Raw genomic sequence first — 23,708 nt, forward strand, 5'->3', positions numbered from 1 at the left:
CGGGGCTTCTGATATTATTACACCTTTGCGGAAGTGAGGCTCAAAATTGGAAAAGGATTATATTTTTTCTCTGGGCCCCTTCCACCTCTTAGTTCGTTAATTTTCCCGTTAGTTTTCACCTGTTTTCGCTTTATAGTTGTGTTATCTCTTAGCAATTCTTTCGTTAGTTGAGTTATGGTTGTGGTATATATGTTTTATCGCTCGTATAGTTGTGTTATTTTCAAATTATACTCCATAATAGAGAGGCTTCAAACACCCAGCATTGTATATTAAGCTCTGAATTTGACGTTTTTTTCTAACGTGACCAGATTCGTCCTGCGCCCTTTTCATTGAATTTTTCTTCCCCCATGAGATATTTCTCCAGGGAAAGATCCTCCCACATAGCCCCCTCCCCTCAACCCTACCCCCAAAACCAAAAAATCCCCCTGAAAACGTCTGTACACTTCCCAATAACCATTATTATATGTAAACACTGGTCGAAGTTTGTAACTTGCAGCCCCTCCCCCAGGGACTTTGGGGGAGTAAGTCATCCCCAAAGACATAGTTATTATAGTTTTCGACTATGCTGAACAAAATGGCTATCTCAAAATTTTGATCCGTTGACTTTGGGAAAAAATGAGTGTGGGAGGGGGCCTAGATGCCCTCCAATTTTTTGGTCACTTAAAAAGGGCACTAGAACTTTTCATTTCCGTTAGAATGAGCCCTCTTGCGAAATTCTAGGACCACTTGGTCGATACGATGACCCCTGGGAAAAAAAAAACAAACGAACAAACAAACAAATAAACACGCACCCGTGATTTGTCTTCTGGCAAAAAATACAAAATTCCACTTTTTTGTAGATAGGAGCTTGAAACTTCTAAAGTAGGGTTCTCTGATACGCTGAATCTGATGGTGTCATTTTCGTTAAGATCCTACGACTTTTAGGGGGTGTTTCCCCCTATTTTCCTAAATATGGCAAATTTTCTCAGGGTCGTAACTTTTGATGGGTAAGGCTAAACTTGTTGAAACTTATATATTTAAAATCAGCATTAAAATGAGATTTTTCTGATGTAGCTATTGATATCAAAATTCAATTTTTTAGAGTTTTGGTTACTAATGAGCCAGATCGCTCCTTACTACAGTTCGTTACCACGAACTGTTTGAAAATTCTTTCACTTTGGTGGGTGTTTCCCCCCTCTTTCAAAAATCAGGCAAATTTTCACAGTTTCTTAGCCTTTTATGGGTAAAACCAAGCTCAATGAATCTTATTTATTTGGAATCAATATAATAAGCCGATGATATATTGATTGATATCAAAATTCTATTTCGAGAGTTTCAGTTACTATTGAGCCTTGTAGCTCCAATCTTGCAGTTCCTTACCACAAACTGTTTGATATTTTAGCACATAGATTCGAAAACTTAAAGAGTAGGACGTTATCTAAGCTTCTTATGTGTTTGAATCATAAATAAGGGAATTGGGAGAAATATTAGAGTTTGGATTAGATATAAGAAGTGAAAATCAAAATCATTAGACAATTTCCAAAGATTTTTGACTACGTTGAGTGAAATGGCTATCTCAGAATTTTGATCCGTTGACTTTGGGAAAATAATTAGCGTGGGAGGGGGTCTAGGTGCCCTCCAATTTTTTTGGTCACTTAAAAAGGCCACTAGAATTTTTTTCCGTTAGAATGAGGCCTCTCGCAACGTTCTAGGACAACTGGATCGATACGTTCACCCCTGGAAAAAAAACAACAAACTAATAAACACGCATCCGTGATCTGCCTTCTGGCAAAAAATACAAAAATCCACATTTTTGTAGATAGGAGATTGAAACTTCTACAACAGGGTTCTCTGATACGTTGAATCTGATGGTGTGATTTTCGTTAAGATTCTATTACTTTTAGGGGGTGTTTCCCCCTATTTTCTAAAATAAGACAAATTTTCTCAGGCTCGTAACTTTTGATGGGTAGAACTAAACTTGATGAAGCTTATATATTTAAAATCAGCATCAAAATGCAATTCTTTTGATGTAGCTATTGTTATCAAAATCCCATTTTTTAGAGTTTTGGTTACTATTGAGCCGGGTCGCTCCTTACCACAATTCGGTACCACGAACTGTTTTATATAATGAATACTATTATAAAAAACACCAAGTCCTATTTTATTTTTCGATGGTTTAATTTTTTAATCAGATAATTACTTTTAATAGATACCTACCTTCTTATTTTTCAACGACTCTATTTTGTTCTATTTGCAGATGTAAAGCGTCTATTTATATCCACCATTCATTCAATTCTCAATGGTTTTAACTGTAGAAAATCTAATTTAGGACTGATTGATTCCAAAGAAAAGGATAAAAATTCGACCTGAACAAATATTGTAAAGTAGCAAGTATAGAACATTTTTGTAATTTTGGGATTAACAAGCTTTGCCTATTTTTTTTTAAAGACAACTCTAGGAGGTCTATATCTGATAAGGACATATGGTGGGAAATCGGAAGTTTCAAAGGCGGTATGTTTGCATAAATGCTAATCTGGAACATACTAGGAACTGCAGTGAATTACTATTTTATGTTTTTTTTATTAATTAGCTTCTTGTATGATTTATTCGATTAAATCATAAATCTGCACTCTATATCGTGAAAAATCACTAGATTTAGGATAAGTCCCTAGTTTTACAGCAAAATTCACTAGCTAGGAGAAACTTGGCAGCCAAAAAAAAAAAAAACAACTAGAAATAATGATAAATTACTAGGAATGACAACCCTGGATAATTTCTGATGCTCGACACTGAGAAATGCTTCAGAGAGTCGAGATCTTTCATCATTGGGCGAGGGGCTTATGATCCAAATATTAATCTAAACCATCAATTATTCTTACCTGGCGGTGCAGTGGCTTATGATCCAAATACTTATCTTAACAATCGATTATTCTCACCTGGCGGTGCAGTGGCTTATGATCCAAATACTTATCTTAACAATCGATTATTCTCACCTGGTGGTACAGTGGCTTATGATCCAAATACTTATCTTAACAATCGATTATTCTCACCTGGCGGTGCAGTGGCTTATGATCCAAATACTTATCTTAACAATCGATTATTCTCACCTGGCGGTACAGTGGCTTATGATCCAAATACTTATCTTTTTAGCCATCGAATACTCTTACCTGGCGGTGCTCTATTTTTTCTCGCAGTGACTCATAGTCGAAGAGAATCAGATAGTGGTGTCTACTGGTGTTTAGCTCGAAACAGCGTCGGTTCAGCAAGGTCAAAAAACGCGACCCTCATAGTTGCCTGTAAGTATAGACCGAACCTTCAAACTTGTTTCAAACTTTATTCCTTTTTATCATTGAAAAACTTATCAACAATTCTTTTCACAAATTTCTTTAACTGCCAGAAATTCCTAGGTCATTGCTAATTAGAATTGTTTCGTCAAATCTTTCGTGTTTCGTGCTAATTAGAATTGTTCGTCAGTTAGAGCTGCTTATCACGCTCTAACTGCTAAAATAGTCGTATCACTGTTAGTATAGTCAACATCTTGACTTAGATAAAATATATAATAACAACTAATACATAATAACACTACATTATAACAACAATATATAATAACAACGACTAAAACATAATCTATAAGCAACTAGGGTAATTCTACAGTTATCTTATTATTTGTATATTTCGCGGCAACTTCACTTCCTTCCCAAGCAAAATCTTGACCCCTTTTTGGAAATCTACCGTCTTTTAAACTTTAAAGGCTTCATACCCATTTTCATATTAAATTTTTAATGGCTTTTCATAAGCAAATTGAAACTAAAAAGTTTCGCACATTTAGGTGGGAATAGATGATAAATTCTATTGTTGCCTGTATTGTAATCAAATCGTTTTTCAGACTTCGGTTTCTATTCACAAGCGTACTTTTTTCTTATAATTTCTGAAAAAAAATTATTTTTTTAATTTGATTTTTAAAGCCTTTTAAATCCCGCCTCCTCTTTTCTTGATTGTGCCATAATCATTAAATTCCAAAACTAACAACTGTGTTTGTATAAAACCTACTATTAAAATCAAACAAATTTTAAAATGTTAGCAAAACAGATATAACTCTGGGAAATTCTATAGCCAATTACTATTATCAAACTTCTGCCCAGCCTTTTTGCAGGGCTTTTTCGTCATAGGCTCTCGTTACACGACGGAGCAAAAATTACAAAAAATCAAGAAAATCGTTCGCATTTACTCTAATATCGCTCTGTTTACAGTAAGTCCTCTTCTTTCCAAGTTGCTCTCAAATACTCTGTAAACTCATACATCGGAAACATAATGATTATTATAGAGCAGGATCTCAAATGGTGATTGTTTTGCTTGTTATTTGTTTATTTTTGTTCTAGTTTTTTAAAGGGAATCCATTGATGAGTGACCCGTTTTGTAGTTTGGAGTAAGGTAGCACAAGTCATAGGGCTTACTGGCAAATAAGTCTTTTTTTGTATTGTTTTTTGTCTGTTAAATAAATTATCTCTCTTCAGATGTCTTTAGATCATCTTTACAAAAAAAAATACACAGAGTATTCAAACAAGTTTTTTTTAATTTCCGTTTATAAATGTATAACTAAATAAACAGTCCTTTCTAACGGTCGAAAATAAGATATTAATTTTTCCCTTCAACCCTTTTTCCCATATTCGAGTTTAATATCTCTATAACAATATGTACAGAATAATAATCATCCCTGTAAAATTGCTATCTCTCAATTATTTCTCAGAAAGGGGGTTTGGGTCTGATATTTCAGATACCATTCAAGACCCCAGGACTCTAAAAATATAAAAGAGCATTTTTAGAGTCCTCATTTCCGTGGTTATAAACAAACCTCTTTAAAAAAGCCTCTTTTATATATCCCCTTTAATCTGTTTGATATCCCCTTTGATCTCCCCACCGTTTGTGTGGGCCAGCCCGTTTATATCATGCTCTACGTTACACTTTACATATGTTTGCAAAAGAATGGAAGTTCTCACCACACAGCACCCATATCAAAGAATGAGCGAAAAAATTCTGTGAATAAAGGAAGACTAGGGGTTGAATGTTACGCCACCACAACTCTTCCTTAGACATTTTTCTAAGGGTTCATTGAAAGTTAGAAAATATGCTTATAAAATGTAGGGTTTTAGAGTTCATGCTTTGAGCATCAGAGAACTATCTCGGAACTATAGATTTTCCTTCCTAACACAGATCCAATCCATTTTCTGTCAAGGCTTTTCTAACTTGAAAGAAATAACCTAGAAATATCTTCTCTTGTATTTTTGGCTGTTCTCTCCAAATTTTTGGAAATTCCTATTATGGAGGAGCTTATAATACGGCATGCTTTGGCAATCTAATTAGAGAAAACATGTTCAGTGAGTGCCTAATTACATTTGTAGCTGTATAGAAACAGCTAGTTCAAACTTATTAACTAATGCCCCAATCACAATGAAATTTTACTAGTATCGAGATTTCGCTAGCGCCAATTTAAGGCTATTAAAATTTTTAAGGTTTTTTCTTACAGAAAAAGTATGACAAATCGGATTGGCTCAAATTACCGCGAGCTGAATCTTGTTATTTGTAAAATTTCATTGTGAATGGGCTTGAAACTTAGAGCACTGATGGATCATTTTTTTTCTAGCGTTGCATTTGTAGTCAAGTGTAATATTTTTTTTTTTTTAGATAAATAGATGTTTTTTGCTACATAAGCCTCTTAGGGCCGTGGCAAAAAAAAACAAAAACTGATAGACATAGTAAAAACATGCCTGATGATAAAAACACCATGATACAATGATAAAACAGCAATAACAATAGCAAAAACACACCGTAATGATAAATGCTATAATACCATAATGATAACACAACAAATTAACACATAATACACAAACACAAAATAATAATAGGTAGATTGGTAGACATCTAATGTCTTAGAGCCACCTAGGTCATGGCTTCAAAAACAAAACGAAAATTCACAAAAAAAACTATTTACACACATTCAGAAATACTTCTAGCACTCCCCCCTTACAAAAGTGTCTATGGGTCATTCCCAATTTAATTTATTTTATATTTTTATTGTCCCAAACTGAGGCCAACCACTTACTTGACCATTAACTACTAGAAAATAATTCTTTCCTTAAATCATGTAATTCAGGACAAAGAGTCATAAAGAAAAGCAAATCCTTACCATTGTCTCCACACAAGGGGTATGAATAAGGACCATCCTTTACCCTCACCATCCCTAATTACTTCCTCCTTTCTCCAAGTGCTAGAAAATGACCCCTCTCTGACACATTCCTATTAAATTGTTTTTAATATTTAAACCTGCTTTAAAATATATATCACGTCCCCAGATCTCCTTCCATTACCGATAAACCCCAAGGGACGCCAAGGCTGTGACTTCGCACTGCCATTTTCCAAATCTCTCGATGTTCAAGCACTCCCTTTACTGATTTTTCTACATTCCCTTCCTCTATTCCTGTCCTCTTTCCTACATTCCAAACATCTGTTAGCCAACAAATATTTAAAATTGATCTTACCTGGTAAGCCCAAGCACTTTTATTTCTGTCCTGCAACACCTCCGGATAAGCTGCATTTACTAACCTATTATTTGGTAAACTTCTTATTATCCGTGATCCATATGTAATTTTGATAGTTTTAAATTACAAATTTGTACTGTTTATATTTCTTTGGTTAGAACATTAGTGTTTAATTACGCTGTAAACTTTTTTTTTCATATTTTTATTTTCTGAGGCAGTTTGACGTAAAGCGTCACAACTCAATGACTAAAAGACCAAATGCTATTCATAAAAGTTTTAAATATTTTTTTTTGTAACGTTAGCACTAAACTAAAATTTAATAGAATGAAATTTTTGTGAACAAAGTATTTGCGTTTAAATCAAAACACACTATGTGCATGCATATTGTCAAGTCTCAAGAATAGACCATGGTACTAAGTTGAAATTAAATAAAAAAAGAACAAGTTTCCCTAACTTCAAGTAAGGAGTGACATTAAAACTTAAAATGAATAGAAACTATACTGTATATGAAAGGGGTTGTCTCCTCTTCAACGCTTCGCTCTTTACGGTAAATTTTAACTCTTTGTCGCAGATCTACTTTTTAAAACAATAAAAAACTTTAGCGAAAAGAACTAGGTGTTGACTAAGAGAAAACCCCTTTCATATACAGAATAATTTCGTTTTAATGTCGCTCCTTTATTGCAGTTAAAAAACTTGTTTTTTTATTTAATTTCTGAACGTTTTTGAACTAATGCATGTTTTAGTTTTGGCTCACCATACATGAATAATTGAAACGAAATTTGCTTATTAATTTTTTCGGCTAAATGGATTTAGCCGTAGTTTTGATTGGACGGTAAAAAGAGGTGGGGGAGGAGACCTAGCCACGCTCCGATTTTTGGTTACTTAAAAATCCATCTAGAGCTTTTTTTACGAACGTCTTTATTGGTAATAAATATACGTAACTTACGATTTAACTTACGTTCTATATTCGTATATATTTATCACATATATGAGGGGGTTCTTCCCCTTGTCAATACCTTTTACACTAAAGCTTAAATTTCGTCCCAGCTCTGTAATAATGACCCCTGAATCACAAAGGCCGTAGAATAAATAGTTGAAATTACTAAAAACGGCTTTAGCATAAAGAGTAAGGTATTGTGGAGGAGACGAACCCTCTTATATGCGTACTATTTCCTGTTCGTTTTAAGTATTAATGCAGCTCCTTACTTCCAGTCGAAAAATTTTTTTTATTTATTTTCTCCATGATTTTTTTAATAATGCTAGAAATTCCTGCGCCCCCTTCATGAACATTCTCTTCCCTCATGATGGATTCCTCCATGGAAAGATCCTCCCACGTAACCCCCTCCCCTGACCCTTCCCCACACCAACGCGAAATAGGGTCCCGAAAACGTCTGTACACTTCCTAATAACCATTAATATAGGTACACAATGGCCAAAGTTTGTAATTTGCAGCTCCTCCTCGGGACTCTGGGGGATTAAGTCGTCTCCAAAGACATAGTTATTTGGTTTTTGAACTATTCTGGATAAAATGGCTATCTAAAAGTTTTGATCCGGTAACTTTGGAAAAAATGAGCTTCGGAAGGGTCCTAGGTGCCCTCCAATTTTTTTGGTCACTTAAAAAGGACACTAGAACATTTAATCTCCGTTAGATTGAACCTTCCCGCGACATTTTAGGGCCACTGTGTCGACACAATCACCACTGAGAAAAAAAAAAAAAAAAAAAAAAAAAAAAAAAAAAAAAAAAAAAAAAAAAAAAAACGTGCATCCGTGATCTGCCTTCTGGCATAAAAAAAATCCACTATTTTGTAGGTAGGATCTTAAAACTTCTACAGTAGAGTTCTCTGATACGCTGAATCTGATTAAGATTCTATGACTGTTAGGAATTATTTCTCCCTTCTAAAATAAGGCAAATTTTCTCAGGCTCGTAACTTTTGATGGGTAAGACTAGAATTGATGAAGCTCATATTTTTAAAATCAACTTTAAAATGCAATTCTTTTGACGTAACTATTGGTATCAAAATTTCATTTTTGAGAGTTTCGGTTTCAATTGAGCCGGGTCGCTCCTTACTACAGATCGTTATCACGAACTGTTTTATGTTTTATCGAGCAGAAAGAAATTATAGGGCTTGTTTTCCCTAAGTGGAAACGATAATAGTGTGTATTTTGGCATGACCTTTTTTCTGTAGACCTTATGGTAAAAAGCTCTTTTTGTTTAAATTGCGAGGTAATTGACTTTGTATACATGATTTAATATTGTTTTTGCTACGACTGTGTCATTAAAAAAAAAAAAAAAATGATTCGATTGTTTACCAACGATCAGTGAAGCCTTTAAGTATTTTGTCAGATCAAGTTTCGTATGTAAATTATTTTTGAAGCCTTATAAAATGTTATTCTTTCAAATCCCTGCAGGAACAAAAGCTTTTGCAATAAATTACTAGTCTAGTCATTGAACTCTTGGAGTAGCATAGGTTCATCCTTATAATTTTTTTTGGGTCTGAAAACAAATCTTCAAGGGAGTAAAAACTTTAAAATGGATCCTAAAAAGTATGAATTTATCGTCAACTTATAAAAATTTTGGATTTTTCTATGTTTTTACCCCTCTAGGAGGAGGAGAGGGAAGAAAATCCCAGCATAAGTGACTTACTATAATTATTGCTAAAACTCTATGCTAAAGTATTTACATATTTGCCCTTATTTTGTAAAAAAAATTATGCTTCAGGGGCACCTTAGATTTTTGTATATGATTTCCTAGTGTTTCATATGAATCTTACTTAATCTTACGGTCAGCTCCCACAACTCAAAAGGTGGAATGTAAAGGGTTTTGGTGAAGTGAGACTTTATATCTTCTACTGAGAAAAGCTGTACCGCTAGCACAGGAACAAGTGAGTACATTAGTTTGGAAAATTGAAGAAATGATAAGGGAGATGATCAAAAGGGCAATATTTGCACGCTACTAATATTACTACAACCATTACCACTACCTCACTACTTCATTTACGATATTGAGGGGAATTATGGACTAAATCAGAAGACGCTATGTGCATGCATATTCTCAAAATCGCGAATCTCAAGAATTGATTTGGGTATTAAGTTTGAACTGTCACAGAATACTTAAAGGGGAAGATAATCCCACCAAAAGGCAATGTGTGCACACTACTGCTAATAATACAGTTTCTACTACATTTACTGCTAATACTGCTGCTATAGCAACTACCTGTAAGGCCAAGAGCGCTGAAATGCAAAATTCAAGAAGTATATGAACATACAATTCAATTCAATTCGATTCATTTATTAAAAAAAAAAAAAAATCACACACTGTAAACTAACTACACCCTAAGAGAGCACTGCCCGTAACGGATGACAGCATTCATTCAATCACCAAGAAAAGAAATATAAGGTAAGAAAAGAAAAGAAGAAGGGAAAAGAAAAGAAACGTAAATTAATAAAACAAAACATAGAGAACTATCGGTACAAGAAATTAGGATCTAATTCAATATTTTCCAATAAGAAGGTTTTAATCTTACTTTTGAACTCTGGTAGGCTATTAGTATTTCTCAAATTATTTGGCAAATTTTTCCATATTTTCGGTCCGGTAAATTTGATTGAAAAACCAGATGACGTGAGACGTCTCGTTTCTGTAACTAGTTGCGATGCATGTCGAGTATCATGTTGGTGAATTTCATCATTCCTTCGAAAAGCCGACATAACGACTCAAGTGTGGTATTTGTGCTTACTTTATATAAAGTTTCGGCAATTTTTTTGCCGAATTTGAACTTGCTTCTATTCTGACTTATAATTTGAAGCCCAAATGCTTGTTCTATATAAAAGATATGAGTGGAGTAGACTGAAATATAGGATCAGTAACATTTTATGGGGAAAAATAAATTTCAGTCTATGGAGAATACTAAAAGCTCTTGACAGCTTCATACAAAGAAATCTAATGTGGATACAGGTTATCAAAAGGACATATCAGCAATGACTAGTTGTATTAAGTTGAAACTTCCAAGATTTGATGAGAGGGATGTTCTACTAACCAGGAGGCAATATGTTAATACCACTGCTGCTGCTAGTAGTACTGCTATTTAATAATATTAATAGTAATATCAATGCTACTACTATGACTACTATTACAAATATGCCTATTGGTATGAAGGTGAAATTTTTAAGGAATTTTAAGGGGGAAGGTGAACTGCATCGTAACACGCCTTCTACATGCAGATTGTCAAAAAAGTGTTACAACAATATCTAGGAACGGTTTGATTAGTGAAGTTGAAACTAACTGGGCTTGTTGTGAGGGATGTTGAACTAACCAAAAGAAAATATTTGGATCCTAATGCTACTGCTTCTACTCATATTCCTGCTACAGTTACTATTATTACTAATTCTATTACCACTGCTGCTGCTAAAGCTAAGGGTATTATCGGGAAAAATTTGGGATACACAGAAAATGTACGGAACTAATTCGAAACGCACTATGCACAAACAGGTTGTCAAGCGGATGCATTAGAAATGCTTTAGGAATGGTCGATTGTATTAAGCTGAAACTTTCAGCGTGTGTTGAAGGGAATGTCGAAGAAACCGATGGTGCTAGGCGCATATTGCTACTAATGCTTCTACGGGTGTCTTGTCTTTTGAATCTGTAGTTTATACTAACAGGAAAATAATAATGCTGCTTATCCCATATAGTTAATGGGTTTGATTTAGGACCTACAAGTGGATAAATTCTACACTATATAAACAGGGTTCTTTTCTTAGATTTTCGATGAAGGGGGTCAAATATTACAAAAAGAATACCTGTTACATTTTCAAAAACGTTCTTTTCGACACAAATTTTGGGAGCCTACTGTTTTCTGGAGGCTCAATCCCTTGATATACAAAACGATGTCGGTCTATTTTTGCCCACTATCTTCTCATAAAATAGTTCCCTCTGAAACTGCGAATCATTCATCCTTTTTTTGTTCATTAGTAAATTGAATCTTTAAATCAAATGGCTCTTGAGCAACTCTCCCTTCTCCTATTCCTTTCGTATCGAAAACACAGGGGGTTAGTTTGGTAGGTTTACGAGTTTATTTGGTTTGAAAACAGCGAGGGTTATAATTTCTTATGCAAAGAAACTTGTCAGAGGGTGATTCATATGTAATCTTAATCAAGTTCCTACAGGCTATTGTTACTTTACGCATCTACGTTTTATATAAATGTAAATAAAATTGAAAGTTTACCAAAAATACTTGGGAATGCAAGTGGTGATTCAGTGACTAAATCAGCCAATTCCTTAAACTTCACTAAACAGAATAGGGGGAAACAAGATGCGGCATTAATTTTTTAATAGCATATGCTATCAACTCTCTGGTAAAAAGAAAAGGAAGTGCGATTTTTTGTCACTATTGAAGACGTTCTTATGCAAATTTGTGTAGAAGCCGCAGGAAGACAGGAAAATTATGTGTAAGCGCGTATCAGAATTATGAAGCAGGGGCGGTGAGTCATTTGGTAGGTGGGTGGGCAGTAGCCCCAATGAGCGGCCGAAAAGTACATTTACTCTCTTTGAGTGTTCAGAAAAGTATAGAATCCGTTTTTGAGGAGGATGAGGTAAAAATTGATAATCCGGGAATATCTCTTGATCTCTGGGAATATCTTTTATCTACGCCTACATTGTTGGTGTTGGGAGGTTGGGGGTTAATAGTACCCCATCCATTTCGAGAACATTTTTCTACTTAGCATTAAATATTACATTCTTCATATGCCAACCGGTGCAGAGGTGGAAAATGCGAGGCGGGGCATAATAACAAGATAATAAGTTACGTAGACTTTACATCCATATGAACATTATTACTCCTATCCATCCACACCAAATTCTAGTGTAGATATATTAACTTTACTACATTTTGTGGAAAGAACAACAAAACTGTTAATTGACATATTAAATTTTTTTCTAAAATTTTAGTTAAAATCCATCATTTTAATTCTTAAGCAGAAAAACTGAAAAAAATGCAACGTTGCTTGTCAATTTACAATTATCAATAAGTAAAATTTAACAGCAAAAATTCCGGGGTTACTGGGGCCGGAAACCCACCTCATGTTTTGGTTAGGCATGGGCATGATGTGAAAAAAGATAAGAAACTAAATAAAAACAAGGTTTTTTCTTCAGCCTAAAGTAATGAGCAACATTAAAACTTATTATTCCATATGTGAGGAGGTCTGGCCCCTCCTCAACCTCTAGTTCTTTATTCTACAGTTTGACTCTTTTTTTCTTAACTCTTTAAGAGCAGATGCTGGAAAACAGGTACTGTTAGATTGGAACAAAAGGATATTTTAAAGTAGCCTACTATAAAACTTTAACGTAACGATTGAGGGGTTTGAGGAGGGGACAACCCTCTTCATACACGGAATGATTTCTGTTCATTTTAAGTTCCAATGTTGCTCCTTATTTTTAGTTGTAAAACCTGTTTTTTAAATTTAATTATATATAGGTTATGGGTTTAACTTACTAGTAAAAGTTTATTGCCAAATGTATTTTACGAAATTAAAAAATAAAGCTTGGAACCCCTCAAAATGGAGGTAGATCTGAATGGAAAGAATAGCAGTGGAATCGCAGTTGTCGGAAAATGGGGAATTATTCTACTCTCGGTTGACATTTCATACTGCATCCTGATGCAGAGATAGCCGTCCCACAAGCAGTGTTGGCAATGTGTGAAATGCCATTAATTTCAATCATAATTCTTAGCAAATTTATATCAGTTCTTTTTTTGGAGCTGGGTAAAAGAATCGAAATAAGTGATTCTATTCGAGAGTATTTCTCTATCTTTTGAAGAATACAACAAGTTTTAAGCATCTCAAAACTGTTAATAACATTCTTTATGTCACATACAGACAAGCATGCCCTGCTCATGGCCTTGAATTCGACGATAAATATGTCATAATCGTATATTGTAGCTAAAACAAAATCAATGTTTTTACAGGGAACTGCATTTTTATATACTAGCTAGTTTCGAAAAAGGACCTCCGCCAAGTCATCTTCAGTGCTCAGAAATAAAAGAAAAAAAAAGCAAAACCTAACCATTTAAACCTCACAAAAGCATAATTAATACTAAATTAATTACAATGAATTACAATCTCGCACTTTAGCAGAAGAAATTTTTTTTTTTTTTTGCATGGTTAGCAATGATGTATCACCTTTTTTCTGTTTATTTTCCAAGGGATAATCGATCGAGGGTAGAATATTTAGAGATGTTTGTGTGAACGGAAAAATACCATGTGACATCGAAAAATGGCTCACTTTGTGCCATTTCAGGCTAATAGACTGAAAAGCACAGCAAGGGTACCATTGTTATCTTCATTTTCGAAGTGCTTAACCAGAAACCTAAGGTTTAGTGCTCTTTTTAAGTCAGGAAACAATTCGAGGACAACTGGAATCCCTCCCATGCCCCTTTTCCCAAAGACATCCGATGAAAATTTAAAGAAAGCCATTCAATTCAGCAGCAATAGCTCCAAAAAATGGGGATGTTCCTGATCCCCCATAGTTCCTGTGGAAAGGGCTGTAAGTTTCACAATACGTCAGTTGTTCACGTATAGCATTTGTTATTAAATTTTATGTGAGCAAATTTCCAGTAGGAGAATTTTTTGCGCAGAGGAAAATCTTATAGGAGAAATTTTTTAAGGGGAATTTTATTCGAAGAGGGGGGAGGGATGAAGGTCTCCTGGTTTGATTAAAAAAAGGTTAGAAATTAACTAAAAATCAAGGTCTTTCAACAGAAAGTAAGTAGCAACATTAAAACTTCTAACGAAAAAAATTATTCCGAATTAAGGGGGTTGTTTTCTCTCGGCCTCTCTCCTCATGCTAAAGCTTGCCTTTTTGTCACAGTTTCTCAAAAAAGACTGCTCAAGCGCAAGAATGAATGAATTTGAAAGAGAAGTATTTTTAAATAGCATTAAGACTTTAGCATAAAGGGTAAGGGTTGAGGAAGTGGCAGCCCCCCTCATATAAAAAATAATTTCTGTTCATTTTAAGTGTTAATGCTCTTGATATTATTTTGAACGCACCTTTGTAATAGATTTAATGAAACAGAACTCAAAACTTGTAAGCAGCGTTGAAACTTTACCTAAATGTTTACTTAGACTCGAGCATTCAAGGTCTGTATGCTGTCGTTTTGGTGTCAAATAATTTTTCTTTGACTCTACATGGTCTATTTTTCAACCTTTTCACTTGTCTGATGATTTCCATCTCTAAAATCCATACCTCTCAGAATACCCTAGGCCTTATTATAACCCTTTCCGTGCACTGTTCTTTGGGTAGGGTTCCTTGTGTCTTACGGTAAATGACAAAAAATCTCAGACGCTTTGACATTTACAGATTACAACAAAAGTGATTTAAATGGAGATTTTGTGTATAGGAATCAATTGTTTCGGTTATTTAACGGCTATTGCTATGGTGCTGATTTTAATTATCTTGGTTATTAGCATTATACGTTGGTTTTCTTTATTTTTCTTCTTCTATATGTGTATTAAGTATCTCCGCTAATCACTCCAGGTTCATCACTGTCCTAAAATAATGTTTATGACCTAGGTCTTAGATATTGTTCGTAGCTGAGACTGTTTAGATTTTTACTTATTTATCCCTAAGAGTCCGTTTTATCAACAATGTAACAGTTTCGATGTTTAGTGATTTCCTTGATATCATAAGATGAACTCGGGGCCTCTTGAAAGCTCTGAATAATGACAACGAATTTTTACCATATCCTGTTCAAACATATCCAAAATCAAATAATAGGTCTGATTAGGGAGTTCCTAAAAGCACAAGTTTTCTTTCTAGATTTACAATCAGAATTCAAAGCAGTGCCACAAAGTATTCGATCAATTCAGGGAGAATCAATAACGATATACTGTGATCCTCCTAAGGGACAACCTGAGCCTCAAGTCAAGTGGAAAAAGAACGGGCAAATAATTAATTTTGACAATGTTCCATCAAGGTAAGAGATGATTTCGTGGATAGATCACCGTGAATGTCAATAAAAGAATAGAATAATTTGTGTTGTTTGACAGATCCTTTACGCAACTGAATTTAAAAAAAAATCTATTTGTTCAAATGTAAGTATGAACTGACGTTAGAACTTAAAATGTACAGAATTTATCCTATGTTATCTTTAACTATACATTTAGAAACAGCGATTGAACCACAATTTCTGTATATTTTATCGTTTGATATATGGCCAGTCAAACAAGTACCTAAGACTATCCTTGGACAATTCCTCTAGGAAAAAAATTAACAAATCTTCCCCAGCCATTTAAAGTGACTACGTCTTAGAGTCATACTTGACTACTGCCATTACAATGGGTATCAATGTTTTAATCCTAGTTCTCAGACCTGTCTTTGTGTTCTTCCAAACTTAAAAAAAACCTTGTGCCTTGGCTATTTTACTCTTCAAATTTTCACCCCATTTACTTACTTTAATACAGATATTACCCTAGTAAGTATATCTATCCACTTGATCCAATTTTTTGGTTACCTTGTCTTACCTCTTAATTTCCCTTCATTCCTAGTTGAAGCAAGGTAGCTTTCTGAACATTAATTTCCGAAGCTTTTTTGCATCCTAAACCCTCAAAGCCTCCAAAACCTCATTCATATTACATTTTTTTTTATCTGCGACACTAAAATTACCTATCTAATCTAAGACAAGGAGAATTTAATCTTACCACTTGATAAAATGTTCTCCCATTGCCTTTGTAGTCTTCCTTAGAACAAAAAACATCAACATAATCATGTACCTGGGGACAAGACGGAACCAGGCTTAATTCATGATTCCACACAAAACCAACTACTAGCCTCACTTCCTATCTTAACCACAGCAATAATGATCTCGTACATAGTACTCATCATTTTAATGCACTCTGCCAAAACTTTATCCGAAGATAAACGTCCAAGTGAAGGAAGAATAGAAGGTGAGTCCACCCCTTTATATTTGTCTTGAAAGTTGGACGTGCTAAGACACTTTCTGTATTCTATGAAATTGAAAATGAGGCTATTTAATAGCAGCTTCCTTTCTGCACTTCTCTACATTAGCGAATCCTGGAATTTTAATCAACAACATGAGACACGGAATCTTGCCTTCAAAAACAACTGCCTCCGGAGGATTCTAAACAATGACACACGATAGTCTGATTATGTCGCAAGCCAGATAGTCCGATGTATCTCAGGCCAGCCCCTGGTTCCAGATGTCATTCGGCAACGAAGGTGGCAATCTTGGGCACGTGATCCGTATAAACGACCATAGGATCCCGAGACAGATCTTGGAATGAAAACCTCAGGGAATCTGCTGAAAAGGTCGATCAAAAAAACACTTTGCATCACAGTTATCAACGGGATCTGTTCAACATTCACACAACGATTCAACCTCAATGGGAATACGCGCGGGGGGCGGCACACATGCGAGATGGCAGGCGGTTTTTCGTGGATGCCCGAGGTGCTTCTGGCGGCACAGGAGGATCTAAGGTAAGGTAAGACGCTTTTGAAGTTTCAGCCACACCGCTTGCAATAAGGTTCCATGACTTGACCTTTAATCAATAGTGTGCGACTATTAATTAACTAGTTGATTTAATCCAAAAACCTGTCTGAAAAAACGAATGCAAGGACAGAACATGACAAAAACAACTACGACTTTAAAATTTTTAGCCTAATACGAGACAAGATGAAGAAATTTACAAACTAAAATTAAATCAAATAAGAATTCAAGAGCATGGGTCACCTGCAATTTTTCTCAAATAATTTCAAAACTGTGATTTCTGGGCTGGTTATACTATTTTTGTTAACCATATCTTGAGTTGCGTGTTCATAATGGTGTATGGAACAGGTGTTTGGCGAAACGGAAGAAGGTTAATCAGATTTTGGCTTTATCAGTTTAACCGAAAACACTCCAGAGAGGCATAACATACATAATATGAGGCAACGCAACATCGCTATGAAAATCTACGAGGTAAACACGTAGAAACATAGTTCCTCAGAAACAACTGAATCTTAGGTGGCAGATTTTGGTCAAGAAATTTGGGCGATCTGAAGATTGCTAGTGTTGTAAACGGAGGTGTCGATAGGGAGACCTGGGAATGAGATACGGTAAGCGATCTTAATAATGGAGGTACCAAGGAATATAGCTTGTGATGAGTAATGATCAGGGTGATTGAAATGAATAGCTCCTGAATTCCCTGATTTAAGCTCTAGGCCGAGGTTATTGTGGTTATCAAACAACAGAGAAAAGATTTCTGAGATGCGCTCAGGTAGCCCGACTTAGTCTGAGGATATCATCAGCACATGAAACCAGCGATACGTCGATGTGATGAGCGATACAATATGAGGAGCATTTTACCTGTACGTCCAAAACATAATTATTCAACAGGATATGAGAAGTGATAGCCCCATTTCTTGCTCCTTTGCAGACATAAATATGTCTCTTATAGGTAATAGGAGCAATATTGCTGGTATGATGAATCTTTTGATGAATGTCAAGACTAAAGAAGGCTTTTCTTAATGGTCTATTTGCAGAATCGGCCCTTCTTTTGCAACATGGAGCAACACAGTGGCACAAATAAGGGAACCAAAAGGATGCCCTAGGTAGTGGTGCCGCGCTTGGGAAAGATAGTGGGGCTCCCACCCAAGCAAGGGAGGATTCATGGGGAAGGGAACCTGTCCCCCCAAGATTTTTTCTTGGCACCTTCTTCCTTTTTATTTTTCATTTTTTTTTTTACTCTTTTTAAAATTTGCCAATTTGGTCAATTATTAGCACCTTTTTCACATCTTTCCCCTCAAGATTTTGCTCTAGATCCGCACTCTGGTCCCAATATTTTCAGCCAGTTGGTAAACGAAGACTTAAAAATAATTGGTCCAAATAAGGATAAGTCTCTTTATTAGGCAGTGAGAAAACGATAAAAAAAACTAGATATTTTGATAACAAATACAGTAACCGTCATCGGCAGACATACCTGCTGATCTATATCTACTGATGACGGTCATTGTATATGTGATCGAAATATCGAGTATTTTATTATTTTTTCACTGTCTAATAAAAGGATTTGTCCCTATTTGAACGGTTTTTATTGTCAAGGAAAGGCAATGTGATCTTCGAAAATACCCACAAGGGTTGAGTTGACAAAATAGTGGTGCGAAGCTGCATACCGGCTCAATTTTGTTTATTTTATAAATGGACTGGTGGAAATAAAGCCGTAAAATCAACGAGAAAAAATAGGTCTCAGTCAGTAAAAAAATGAAGTAATTTTAATAACAATATCATCCATATCAGTCGGTAAAAATTACCAGCCAGTCGGTGAAATTTTTTGGCTCCTCCCCCCAGGAAAATTGGCTAGTGACACCTCAGTCCTTCGAGCGAAATGAAAATCAGAAGAGCAGTAAAAGAAAACAAAATAATGAAAAATAAAGACAGCAGTTAAACGCTTCGCAAAATACAAGGCAAGCAGATAATACAAAAGAAACCAGAATTAAAACAAAAACAAAAATGAAGCAAAAATAACTTCAAAAGTGGTGACATACTATACATGATGCAGAATAATAACGATTAAACGATCTTACAAGAAATATATTAATAAAAAATATTGAAAAACCCTTCACAATTAAACGCACACAATACCGAACATAGGAAAAAGAAAAACATAATCATCACTGCCAGTACGTGACGGAGCTGATTCATGCTCCAAAAACGCTGAAATCAACAACAACATCATCACTGCCAAAGAATGTGGGACCAATCATTTAATTTCCTATCTATTTTTATGGCACTTGGTATTAACCAAGTGACATATAACAATCGCCAATTCTGTCGGTCGGTCTGTCTGTCTGTCTGTCGGTCCCGGTTTTGCTACTTTAGGCACTTCCAGGTAAGCTAGGACGATGAAATTTGGCAAGCGTATCAGGGACCGGACCAGATTAAATTAGAAATAGTCGTTTTACCGATTTGACAATCTGGGGGGAGGGGAGTGGGGGGCCGGTTAATTTGGAAACAATAGAAAAAATGAAGTATTTTTAACTTATGAGTGGGTAATTGAATCTTAATGAAATTTGATGTTTGAAATGATACTAAGTCTCAGAGCTCTTATTTTGAATCCCGACCGGATCTGATGACATTGGGGGAGTTGGAGGAGGAGAAACCTAAAATCTTGGAAAACACTTAGAGTGGAGGGACCGGGATGAAACTTGATGGGAAAAATAAGCACAAGTCCCAGATACATGATTGACATAATCGGAACGGATCCGCTCTCTTTGGGTCAGTGGGGGGGGGGGTTATTTCTGAAAAATTAGAAAAATGAGGTATTTTTAACTTACGAACGGGTGATCGGATCTCAATGAAATTTGATGTTTAGAAGGATATCGTGGCTCAGAGCTCTTATTTGAAACCCGACCGGATCTGGTGACATTGGGGGGTTGGGGGGTTGGGAGGGGGAAACCTAAAACTTGGAAAACACTTAGAATGGAGGGATGGGGATGAAACTTGGTGGGAAAAATAAGCACAAGTCCTATATACATGATTGACATAAAAGGAACGGATCCGCTCTCTTTGGGGCAGTTGGGGGGGATTTCTGAAAAATTAGAAAAATGAGGTATTTTTAACTTACGAACGGGTGATCGGATTTCAATGAAATTTGATATATAGAAGGATATCGTGGCTCAGAGCTCTTATTTTAAACCCGACCGGATCTGGTGACATTGGGGGGGGGGGGGGTTGGGAGGGGGAAACCTACTTGGAAAACACTTAGAATGGAGGGATCGGGATGAAACTTGGTGGGAAAAATAAGCACAAGTCCTATATACATGATTTACATAACCGGAACGGATCCGCTCTCTTTGGGGTTGTTGGGGGAGGGGTTAATTCTGAAAAATTAGAAAAAATGAGGTATTTTTAACTTACGAACGGGTGATCGGATCTCAATGAAATGTGATATTTAGAAGGATATCGTGTCTCAAAGCTCTTATTTTAAATCCTGACCGGATCTGGTGACATTGGGGGAAGTTTGGGGTGGGGGAACCTAAAATCATGGAAAACGCTTAGATTGGAGGGATCGGGATGAAACTTGATGGGAAAAATAAGTAGAAGTCTTATATGCGTGATTTACATAATTGGAACGGATCCGCTCTATTGGGGGGGGGGGGGGTTGATTCTGAAAAATAAGAAAAATGACGTATTTTTAACTTACGAAGGAGTGATCGGATCTTCATGTAACTTCATATTTAGAAGGACCTCGTAAGTCAGATCTCTTATTTTAAATCTCAACCGGATCAAGCTTAATTGGGGGGGGGCAGTTGGGGGGACAGGAAATCTTAGAAAATACTTAAAGCAGTGAGATCAGGATGAAACTGGATGGGAAGAATAGAAACCTGTCTAAGATACGTGACTGAAATAACCGGACCGCATCTGCTCTCTTTGGTGGAATTGGGGGGGGGGAGTAATTTTGAAAATTGAGGTATTTGTAACTTACGAAAGGGTGACCAGATCTTAATGAAATTTGATATTTAGAAGGATCATGTGCTTTAAAGTTCTAATTTTAAATTCCACCAGATCCTGTGACATTGGGGGGAGTTGGAGGGGAAAACCGGAATTATTGGAAAACGTGAAAATTGGGGTATTTTTATCTTACGAATAGATAATCGAATCTTAATGAAATTTGATTTTTAGAAGGAATTCATGTCTCAGAGCTCTTATTTCAAATCCTAGCCAGATCTTTTGACATTGGGGGGAGTTGGAGGGGGAAATGTTGGAAAAACACTTGGAGTGGAGGAATCGGGATGAAGCTTGGTGGATAGAATAAAAAAATGTCCTTGATACGTGATTGACAGAATTGTACTGGATTCGCACTCTTTGGGGGAGTTGGGGGGAGGGGTTCAGTGATTTGGCGAGTTTGGTGCTTCTGGACGTGCTAGGACGATAAAAATTGGTAGGCGTGTCAGGGAGCTGCACAATTTGACTTGATAAAGTCGTTTTCCCAGATTCTACCATCTGGGGGCCTAAAGGGAGAGGAAAAATTAGAAAAAATTAGGTATTTATAACTTACGAGTGGGTGATCGGATCTTAATGAATTTTGATATTTAGAAGGACATCGTGACTCAGAACTCTTATTTTAAATCCTGACCGGCATTAAGCCTCTTATTTTCCTTTTTAAATCAATCTATTGATTCATAGAATTTTTTTAGAGCTCATACCATATGATCTCTTGGCTCTTAGCTCTTCTCGCCTCGTCACAAGTGCCATATGAGCTCTTAGCTCTTGTTCTATAACGTTTCACAATCCGTCTGGTAACGGCAACCTGTGGGTCAACAGCCTTGAATTTCGCATCGACTGAATTTCTATACCACAGGGGGCAGATCAAGCAAATACTTGGCAAAGCGAAAGAACATGAATCGGATTTTACTCTTGTCAGTTTTAGTTAGGTTTTTAGTTTTAGGTTTAGTTTTAGTTTTAGTTCAGTTTTACACTGCATCCCAGACGGATGCAGTGTAGAGAATATGGGAAAGGGCAACAGAATTATATAGACTTGCTAGAAGAGATCGGTTGAATCACAGTTTACAAGATGCAATGGAAGTGTAAGCTGCTGAGATTTGACATCTGATTTGTTCAAGAAGAAGTTTTCGGGTGTGTCGGATAGAAGAAGCAATGGGCAGACCTAGATAAATAAGGTGATCAATTGGCTGAAAAGAGCTAGTTCCGAGTGTGATGAAAGGGACAGGAGAATCTGTTTTCGGATTAAACAGGACAATAACAGGTTTGGTGGAGTTAAATTCAAGCCCGACATTCTGATATTCCACCTCAAAGATTCCAAAAATTTCAATGATACGTTGAAGAGTTCGACTAAGGTTTAGGATGTCATCAGCATAGCATATCAAGGAAAGGTATACAAAAGACATAATCAGTGACATTGGGCACATATCCTGTCCTTCCAGCATATAGTTATTAAAAAGATCGGTAGAGGTGATAGCTCCTTGACGGGCCCCTTTCTTGACTGGGATAAGTTGTCTACGTGGAATTGGGGACATGCCTTTATCTGGGGGTAGTTTTAGGCGTATACGTAGTCTTAAAAATAAATCCCGGACAGAACGAATAATGGCCAGGTTTGATCCTCTTTTGCCAGCTTTCAGAAGCATCGCTGTATGGATAAAAAAGTCGAATGCACGTCTGACATCATATCCCCTCCAAAACAAGGCTTTCTCCAGACGACTCCGAATCAATCAGGGCATTTGCAATAGGAGGATGATTTTCACCCAGGCTATTATTCCTTCTTTTTTGCATCGGAGATCCAACTCCTATCTCTAAAAAAGGGAAATAAGTTGTGGGCACACCCGGGAAACACAAGGGAAAAGGAGAAAAAACCTCGCTTAAATCCAAACTGGTGTTTGGATAATAGTAGCTCCAAGAGCTTGCAAAGGGATGTAGCTACAGTAATAGGGCAGAATGATGTACAGTGGACTTCAGATTTCCCTTTTTTAGAGATAGGAGTCGGATCTCCGATGCAAAAAAAAGAAGGAATAATAGCCTGGGTGAAAATCATCCGCATAAGCAGGGACAGATGGGACGTAAGAAGTTTTCCCCTGTATTTCAAATGAAACGCACTAGCATGTTCAATACCAGATGAACGTTTCCATTTTCATTTTTGGATGGTATCTCCGACAGAATGGGTATTGACCACAAAATTTTAATCGGGTTGAGTACCCAGAAACTGATCCAGAGCTATTCGATCTTGTTTTGCACGGGCAGAATAGCTATTAATAAGACCTCTACGATGCTGAGCGAGAATTTTGGAAAACTTCCGCTTCGTAGAGATCCGTATGTCATTCACAAGCCTCATAGTAGGACGCGCAAACTCTTTCCGTATAGAAAACCAAAACTTTGCTTGTTTACATGAAGTAAAAAGATCTGGATTTGTGGACCATCCAGGGACAATTCCTTTGAAGACATGTTGCATGGGAACAGCTTGTTTTTCGGCAAAAGGGAGGGTATGACATATTTCAGCACAATATATATCAAGACAAATCAGGACCTCATTCTTAGGCAATTGGAGTGACTTTTGGAGGAGGTGAAATGGGACATTAATTTTACTTAGAGTCAAGTCGACGGACTCGATTAATTGAATTTGGTCAATTTTTGACCAATCACGACGATACCGTCCCGCTGAGGAATCACGTACTAGTGGACAACTTCGAGAATCCGA

At 36.2% G+C, this 23,708-nt stretch overlaps 1 protein-coding gene across 1 annotated transcript in view; it reads left to right on the forward strand.

Annotated features, from left to right (window-relative positions):
* LOC136025758 (roundabout homolog 2-like) overlaps positions 1–23,708 on the forward strand; it is a 124,778-nt gene that overhangs the window by 29,987 nt on the left and 71,083 nt on the right. Inside the window, exons 3-4 of the mRNA XM_065701745.1 lie at positions 3,130–3,275; positions 15,322–15,478. Of these exons, the coding sequence (XP_065557817.1) occupies positions 3,130–3,275; positions 15,322–15,478 (303 nt within the window). The remainder of the gene's footprint in view (positions 1–3,129; positions 3,276–15,321; positions 15,479–23,708) is intronic.

This window comes from Artemia franciscana, chromosome 4, assembly GCF_032884065.1.
Source record: "Artemia franciscana chromosome 4, ASM3288406v1, whole genome shotgun sequence".
In the NCBI taxonomy this organism is placed as follows: Eukaryota; Metazoa; Arthropoda; class Branchiopoda; order Anostraca; family Artemiidae; genus Artemia; species Artemia franciscana.